Here is a 9,408-nt window from a genome sequence, read left to right on the forward strand (position 1 = left end):
TTGTTTAGCAGACTTGGGCTGGGTTTGAACCCACCAGCCCCATTGCATGTGGCCGGTACCCTAACTGCTGAGCTACAGGCAGAGAGCCTACTTTGTTTCTCTTGATCACCCCAGAAATCTTTCCCTATTGTGCCACCAAGAGAGACCAACCAAATCAAGCCCTGGTGGGCTATCATCTGCTCCTCCACACACTCATCACACAGTGAGGAGACTGGCGCTGTTTGGCACTTCCCTGGACAGGGTGGTGGGATGTAGGAGGCATGATGAAGGCACTGGTCTGGGCAGTTGGTTATTTTCCTTGGGCTCCTCCTTCCATGCTTTGATTACCACCTAGTCCTGGATTCTGGGAGATATACTTCATGCCAGTTCATTCTGCCCTTTGACCTGTCACTATTCTGAGCTGATGATCTTTTTCTTTAAAAAATAAACTGATCTTACAGTTGACTATCATTCTCCACCTGTGTTTTTCCGATAGTAAGATATGGATCCAGTGGCCTCCTTTTCATATTTTTGACGTTAGCCTTTTGATACAGGAGATGATTTGATGTAATCACATCTTTAAAAAGTGTAGGCTTTCCAGGTGGCACCTGTGGCTCAAGGAGTAGGGCACCAGCCCCATATAATGGAGGTGGTGGGTTCAAACCCAGCCCTGGCCAAAAACTGCAACAACAACAAAAAGAATCCTTATTGTTGGAATTCTTATTGTTGGAATCCTTATTGTTGAACTGGAACTATTTATTAAGCACAGCCTAATTCTTTAAGAGTGCTGAACATCTCTATGTTATCTTATGTTGTTTACAAAAACACTGACTTTAATTATTGGGACCAATTCTTTTTTCACTTTGTAAAGGTTTTTGTGGGAACAACTGGGGATGAGAAACTACTATATGAAATTCAGGAAATCTTGCCCTTTATATTTTCCCTAAATTCTATTTGAAAATTCCTTTCTTCATTTTTCTCCTCATCTATTTTCTTTCTTTCTTTCTTTCTTTCTTTTTTTTTTTTTGAGACAGAGTCTCAAGTTGTCGCCTTGGGTAGAGTGTGTGGCATCACAGCTCACAGCAACCTCCAACACTTGGGCTTAAGCGATTCTCTTGCCTCAGCTTCCCAAGTAGCTGGGACTACAGGTGCCTGCCACAATGCCCAGCTATTTTTTGTTGTAGTTGTCATTGTTGTTTAGCTGGCCTGGCCAGGTTTGAACCCACTACCCTTGGTGTATGTGGCTGGCACCATAACCACTGTGCTATGGGTGCTGAGCCTCACCTATTTTGTTAATGGCAGAGATGGGTATGTTTGCACATTCACCAGATATCTTAGCAGATCCCTGAGATGGTGAGATAGCCCATCAATTTTTCACATCTGGCAAGCAGTCATGTTGACCACACTCCTCTGCTATAGAATTCATATAGCTTTTTTCCCAACTTTCAGTATAATGTTAGTTGTGTACTTTTTATATATGGACTTTTTTAGATTGAAGTTTTTCCGCATATTTCTAGTTGGCTAAATGTTCTTATTATGAAAGGTTCTTACATATGATATGAAGGTAATGCTCACCTGAAAAAATGAGACTGGAAATGTTCCTCTTCAATTCTTTGGGATAATTTGAGGAGCATTGATTGATGTTAATTTCTCTTGAAATTCTCCAGTGAGGTCATTTGAACCTGAGATTTTCTTTTTGGAGAGCTTTTGGATTATGGATTCAAGCTCCAGTTAAGTTTAATTTTTTTAGTCCTTCATGATTCATTATGGTAGCCTGTTTCAAGTAATTTATCATGTTCAGTGACTCTGTTTGGTCATTTTCAATGTGCTGTTAGTAAGTCTGCAGAGTTTTATACTTGGATCCATGTGCAGATTAGAGATTGCACTCCAATAGAGAGCTACAACCGTGCCAGGCAGTTTGTTTTTAAAGAATTCTTCAGTCTAATTTCTGACAGTATTTGGTGGTTGTCCAGTAGCTTAGATGAAGACCTTGTTGATTTACTTACAAGGAGCGGAGCATTGGCTTGTATAGGCCTTTCATTATTTTCCCAAACCTTCATTCTTAGTCCTATAACTTTTTCTATAAATATATTTTGAATAACAAGCCTAAATATATGTATTCTTTTTATAAAATTTAAGAAGCATAGAATGAATGTTACTAACCAATTTGTTTGCATTTCTTACCTTTTTGGTTATAATCCAGACATTCAATGAGTATTTCTTACTTGATTTAATGTAAGTAACTTTTAAGGTTTTAAATCACATGAAGAATTTATGTGTAAATGTCTGTTTTATTTATACTTATCTAATTTTTATGTATTTTTTGCAAATTTTTTTTAAACTTTTTTTTAGAGACAGAGTCTTGGGATGTTGAGTAGGCTAGCCTGATGTATCTGGGCTTAAGCCATTCTCTTAGTAATTAGGACTATAAGCCGCTATGCCCAGCTCAACAATTATTTATTAATTATCAAAATATTAAGTGGACTTACATCTTTATGTTTTTTGAGCCTTGCCTTAAATTCTGATGTTATTAATATTTTTATGCATAAAAATGTTTCTTATTCATGAACTTGAGAATACTTTTTCTTTTTTTTGAGACAGAATCTCAGGCTGTAGCCGTGGTTAGAGTGCTGTGGCATCATCATAGCTCACAGCAACCTCTAATCTTGGGCTCAAGCTATCCTCTTGCCTCAGTTTGTTCTGTTTTTTTTTTTTTTGAGACAGAGCCTCAAGCTATCCCCCTGGGTAGAGTGCCATGGCATCATGCTCACAGCAACCTCCAACTCCTGGGCTCAAGTGAGTCTCCTGCCTGAGCCTCCCAAGCAGCTGGGACCACAGGCGCCCACCACAAGGCCTGGCCATTTTTTGGTTGCAGCCATCATTGTTGTTTGGCGGGCCCGGGCTGGGGATTCGAACCCGCCACCTTAGGTGTATGTGGCTGGCGCCTTAGCCGCTTGAGCCACAGGCGCCGAGCCAGTTTGTTCTGTTTTTAGTAGAGATGGGGTCTTGCTTTTTGCTCAGGTTGGTCTCAAACTCAAGCAATCCGCCTGCCTCGGCCTCCCAGATTGGTAGGATTACAGGCCTGAGCCACCGTGCCTGGTCCTGAGAACACTTTCAATACCAGCTGTGTTGGTTTTTCCTCCCAGGAAACTTGCTAGTTATCTGCAGATTCTCACATTACCTAGAGTTAACCACAGACCTTGTAGTTAACATGTTTATCACCCCAAGGATGACCTTTCCATTCAGCTACAAGTAGGAGTCATCAAGTAATCCACACTTCTGTCCATCTTCAGTGTAAATAAGGGGTACCCATTACCCCCTCCCATGTTAAATAATTTGCTAGAACAGCTCACAAAACTTAGGAAGCTACTTTATTTGCTATAATTATATTATGAATTTATTACGAAGGATGCAACAATAAATACTGCCAGCTACTTGATGTGCTCATTAACCCAGAAACTCCCTGTGCATCCACAGGAGTATAGGGAGGTCCCAGTACATTAGCATGATTAATTAAATCATTGTCCATTGGTGATTGAATTGAACCTCCATCCCTACAGTGATTGGGCAGTAAGGTTTGGAGGCTTCTATTTTATCTTCTCAAGTTCCAAAAGCAAAAGTGGTCTCAGCTATGTATGTCTTACTCTCTCTGGCATCTGGTATTATTGTGCTTAAAGGTCATATCATCGTGTGCTCTGAGATTTCCCTCATTACACATCCCATTTATTCATTATTTTATCCTCAGCTCCAATTTCTCATTCTCCCCATTTATCACCACGTTTTTCCACCTTGGGAAGAGACATTAGATTCAGCCACAGTGCTGGTTTAGATTGCAGGCAGCAGTACTAGTCTAGCAAGAGCATCCACTTTAACTACTCTCATTCATATAGAGTAGAATTACAGCGGTATAGAGCTATAACACCAGGCAGTATAGCTACATTTACTTATAACCCCAGTTTTCCACATGGAGTGGGGACACAAACCATTGCATAATTCCATTAGGCATTATGACAGTACAGTTTAAAAATAGAGTTTCAGTTTCTTGCTTTCGAATTATCTCTGATTCTAGCACTCATAGCTATAGTCTTAGTTCTGTGATTACTGCATCTATTTAGGAAGAAGAAAGTTAAGGTGATTTCAGGAAGAAAAAAATCATAGTATAATACCAGCAATTTTACCCACTCTTCTTCCCCAGATGCTGCTGAGAATAGGAATCTATCTAGTGAGGATCCTGGCTAAATTCCCCTAATCCCTTCTGTTTGTATTTTCTCTCATTTTAAATGAACCGTGTTTATGAGTTTATGTGTAAATTCTGTATGTATAAAACCAAACTGTAACCCAGCCACGATAAGAGCACTTGCTCAAGGCTTCTTAGCTGTGGTTTCAGGCTGGCCTCGAACCTGTGAATTCAGGCAATCCACCCACCTCTGCCTCCCAAGTGCTAGGATTATAGGCTTGAGCCACTGCGCGCAGCCCCCAGACTATACACTTTCAAGAGTTACTCAGTAGAATTTCCTGGAAAGGTCTTGCAAAAAATAAGTAAAATTAGGCTTGAAATAATGACACCAGAAATGTCCGCAGATCTATGGGTCAAAAAGGCCACAGTGCGGAGAATATCAGATTCTATTACAAAAGAATGATTTTTGTGTTTGTTTTCCTGTAAGGAATAAAGGCAAGCTTTTTTTTTTCCTTTTTTTTTTTTTGTTCACACTTCACAGAAGGGGCAGACTATGTACATTGGGGCCAATTGTGTTAAAACTGATGAGGTGCCACATACATTGGAGCATATTAGTGAGGGATGGTGAGTCCAAAATCTCAACTCACTTGTCAGAAATTCCACCTTTTCTGGAAAACAGCTCACATAGGTCAAGTAGTTAGCTAAAAGTTACAGGGTTCTGCTCATCAATCCCTACTGGCCTGAGAATATAAAACATGAGAGAAATAGGATTATAAATAACAGATAGAGGCTGGGCAGTAACAGATACAGGCTGGGCACGGTGGCTGACAACAGTAATCCTAGCACTCTGGGAAGCAGAGGTGGGTGGATTGCCTGACTAGCCTGAGTAAGAGGGAAACCGTGTCTCTAAAAATAGCCAGGGGTTATGACCGGCGCCTGTAGTCTCAGCTACTTGGGAGGCTGAGGCAAGATAATCGCTTGAGCCCAGGGGTTTGAGGTTGCTGTGAGCTGTGATACCACAGCATATTACTGAGGGTGACAAGTGAGACTCTGTCTCAAAAATAAGTAAATAAATAAATGAATAACAGAGGTCATTGAAATTTGTTCATAGATTCAATTACAATAGCACAGAGCTGTTTGTTTTTGAAATCACCTACTCTATCAACCTTTTTCAGTGATATTTTTATGTAGTTTTAAAAGGCTTTTATTTTTCGTGCAAATGAACATAGTCTTCTATAAATTGTTGACAGTTTATAATCCTGACTGAAGCTTTTTTTGCATATTCTCTTTAATCATTTGGAAGATTTGGGGGAATCATCTCATTTTATGTTTTCTGAATTGATAATACAAGTCTCTGGATGCTATGTAATAATCTTAATTTCTATCATATATTATAAATGCATCTTTAATCATACACTCGTGTTTCTTTTCTTTTCTTTTCTTTTTTTTTTTTTTTTTTTGAGACAGAGCCTCAAACTGTCTCCCTGGGTAGAGTGCTGTGACATCACAGCTCACAGCAACCTCCAACTCCTGGGCTCAAACAAGTCTCCTGCCTCCACCTCTCAAGTAGCTGGGACCACAGGTGTCCGCCACAACACCTAGCTATTTTTTGGTTGCAGCCATCATTGTTGTTTGGCAGGCCAGGCTGGATTTGAACCCGCCACCTTAGGTGTATGTGGCTCGCGCCTTAGCCACTTGACCCATAGGTGCCGAGCCTTTTTTTTTTTGAGTCAGAGTCTCATTTTGTGACCCAGTACAGTGCTGTGGCATCATAGCTCACAGTAACCTCAAACTCTTGGGCTGAAGCCATCCACTTGCCTTAGCCTCCCAAGTAGCTGGGACTAAAGGCGCCCCCTACAATGCCCAACTATTTTTTTTTTTTTGAATCAGAGTTGCAAGCTGTGACCCTGGGTAGACTGCCGTGGCATCATAGTTCACAGCAGCCTCCCACTCTTGGGCAGAAGCTATCCTCTTGCCTCAGTTATTTCTGTTTTTTAGTAGTGATGAGGTTTCAAACCTTGGCTGATCTCCAGAGCTTAAGCTGTCCACACTCCTTGGCCTCCCAGAGTGCTCATGTTTATTTTCAGTGCATTCTTTCTCAGAAGTCCTATGGGTGTGGCTAGATAATAAATTTTCACAATCATGAACAATGATCGCTTTAATTTCTTAAACTAACTCAATGTATCAGCATACAATAGAACCTCCATAGTTGTTGACCACCTTTCTACATTGACCACTTCTGTATTTTGACTAGTTTCTTATAGTCTCTTGGGTGGACCCTCTATAGTATGCCACCTCCCTAAATTGACCACCTCCATATGTTGACCAGTTTGTTATAGTCCCTTGGGAGGTCAACTTACAGAGGTTGTAGTGCAGTTATTTTCACTTATTTTAGTTGGCTTGGGGTGTTGTCTATGTTCATTGATTCCTGATATTAGCTTAATTACAGTTCATGTTAATTTTATTCACTTGGTTATTGTTCTCTCTGACAGATTTTTTTCTGTCAAGGTAATTTTCTGTATTATTTTCTGTAAAGCTAATTATTTTTATCTTAATTATTAATAGATACCTTGTAGAGGTTTACCAGCTTATGTGTAGACACCATCACATTGAATCTAGAAGATCCCTTTTCCTTTTAGAGTGCCTTTCCATATAGCTTGCTTTGGAAAATGAACACTGTCATCATTATTTTCTGGTCACATGAACTGGGATAAATCCAGGCTCTGCAGCTTACTGGATGTTTGAAAGACATTCTTCTTGTGACAGAAGCATTGACATCACCAGTGAGCTGGTTAGAAATTCAGGCTTCACCCTAGATCTCCTGAATCAAAATCTTTTTGATTAGATCAGAATCATTTTAACTAGATCTCCAGTTTATTGCTGTACACGTTGAAGCTTGAGATGTAATACCTGTTAAATATACACACCATCTCAAATATACACACATTTATCCTGCTTGATATAAATGTTGCACTCAAAAAGATAAATGTTTGTATTGATGCCCTTAATTTTATACTGTATCATTCAGATTACTATCTACAGTGGTTTTGTGGGTCTTGTGTCATCCTCTTTTCCTCATATTTAGAGACTATATTACACAGTATTTCTATATTAAAATTTACCTTTTTGAGTAATTCCAGTCACTCATGGGGGTAAGAAACAGTATTATTATTATTTCCTCTATCATTTCACCTGAAGTCAAATTAAGAACTCTTCCCATGGCCACTTTGTGAATATGCATTTTTCTTTTAGGAACTGTTGACGTTCAAGGATGTGACCATAGAATTTTCTCCAGAAGAGTGGGCATGCCTGAACCCTACTCAGCGGGATTTATATAGGGATGTGACGTTAGAGAATTACAGAAACCTGTTCACCCTGGGTGAGCATAACTTTAATACACAATTTCTGTTTCAAGGATTTTATATTTTTCCTTTGAAGAATGTTTTTTGGGAGTTCGTGCTTTATATGAATGAGTGTCAAACCTTTGTTTCCAAGGAAAACTTAAGGATATGTTAGTATAGAAAAGAGTCTCTAAAATGTTTTATCTTAACATTACTCTTACTCTTTCTTGAGATATCTGTACATTAGTGGTACTTCAGAAATTTAATGATACAAAATGTTGTTATCTACACCTTAAAAGACAATTTCTACCATCAATTTTTGATTGACTTGTACTGGGTAATAAAGATAAGGACCCCACAAATAGTACATACTTCCTCAGTATTCTGAAGTTTCTGTTGGAAAATGACACTTTGTGATTAATTTTTTAAAGTATTCTGTAATGCTCTTTCTTCTCTACTTTGTACAGTGGTAGATTGGTAATTGGAGAGTCCTAGCAAGACTCATGTTACTTTTTTCTAATAAAACAGGTCTTACTCTCTCTAAGCCAGACCTCATCACCTGTCTGGAGCAAAGAAAAGAACCCTGGAAGGTGAAGACACAACAAACAGTAGCAGAGCAACCAGGTAGGTGGGAGTGAAGGAAGCAGATGACACAGGTGAGAGGTCCAAAGGTCAAGGAGGAAGCCAGACCTGAAAATTTTGGTTTGGGAAGCTCTGCTGCAATGGAAATGGTTTCTTTCTCTTAGTATCAGAAATATGGGCATCTCTGTTCCTGTTCTTAAGTTATCTAGGGACTTGACTTCCTTTTCAGCGATCTTCCTTCACAGTTACACTGAGAGTCAAAGTCCTGTGTAACTTTGGACTAACAAGGGACTGCAGGATCTGATTGCTCTTCTGCTGCTTTTCAGGTTGCAAAAATATCTGTGTATTTTGAGGAACTCTGTGTTATACCATTTTTAAATTTCCCTTTTTGTTTTTTAATTTTCTTGGCTTTTGTTTTGAGACAGAGTCTCACTTTGCCATGCCCAGTAGAGTACCATGGCATCACAGTTCACAGCAACTTCAAACTCTTGAGCTCAAGCAGTCCTCTTACCTCTGCCTCCCAAATAGCTGGGACTGCAGGTGCCCACAACATCCAGCTATTTTTAGAGATGGGGTCTTGCTCTTTCACAGGCTAGTCTCAAACTCCTGAGCTCAAGCAATCCACCTGCTGCCTCCCAAAGTGTTAGGATTACAAGCATGAGTCACCATGCCTGGTCTTTTTATTTAATTTTTAATAACTATCATTTTACAATTTTCTCTTACTTAGTATGAAGCTTACTTTGTGTCCTTTGTGTATATGTGTGTGTATGTTTGTATATGCGACATAGACTTTATTCACAAATAAAAGTTGTATAACTATATAATTAATGTATGTAGTATAAGGCCTGTGATAATATATGCACATATCAAGTCTATGAGCATATCTAATGCTTCACGGTTATCTCCTTTTGGTACTTAGAACCTTTAAGGTCTACTGTTAAAGTACATTTTAAAATAAAAACTATCATTATTAGCTATAGATACAGTGCCATACATCAGGCCCACAGAACTTATTTATTCATCTTACAACTGAAAGTTTGTATTATTTTAATAACATCTCCCCATTTTTTCCCACCTTTGTATGTTCTGCTTCTATATACATATATATATATAGATGCTTTATAGCATATACAAAGCAATATAATGCTTTTTAGATTCTCTGTGTAAGGGAGATCATGGCATGTTTGTCTTTCTGTACCTGGCTTATATGGTTAGCATAATGTTCTCTAGGTGCATCGAAGTTGTTGAATTGATTGAATAATATTTTTAATTAATGAATAATATTCTGTGGCATAAATATGCCATATTTTATTTGTCCATTCAGTATTC

The 9,408-nt window shown here is 38.9% G+C and overlaps 1 protein-coding gene across 1 annotated transcript in view; it reads left to right on the plus strand.

Annotated features, from left to right (window-relative positions):
- LOC100962850 (protein ZNF738-like) overlaps positions 1 to 8,182 on the plus strand; it is a 14,481-nt gene extending 6,299 nt beyond the window's left edge. The window contains exons 3-4 of the mRNA XM_012813628.2: positions 7,409 to 7,535; positions 8,026 to 8,182. Coding sequence (XP_012669082.1) covers positions 7,409 to 7,535; positions 8,026 to 8,135 — 237 coding nt within the window. The 3' untranslated portion in view covers positions 8,136 to 8,182. The remainder of the gene's footprint in view (positions 1 to 7,408; positions 7,536 to 8,025) is intronic.
- The last annotated feature ends 1,226 nt before the right edge of the window (positions 8,183 to 9,408 follow it).

Source organism: Otolemur garnettii, unplaced genomic scaffold (genome assembly GCF_000181295.1).
Source record: "Otolemur garnettii isolate 467f Iridium unplaced genomic scaffold, OtoGar3 scaffold00285, whole genome shotgun sequence".
NCBI classification, from domain to species: domain Eukaryota; kingdom Metazoa; phylum Chordata; class Mammalia; order Primates; family Galagidae; genus Otolemur; species Otolemur garnettii.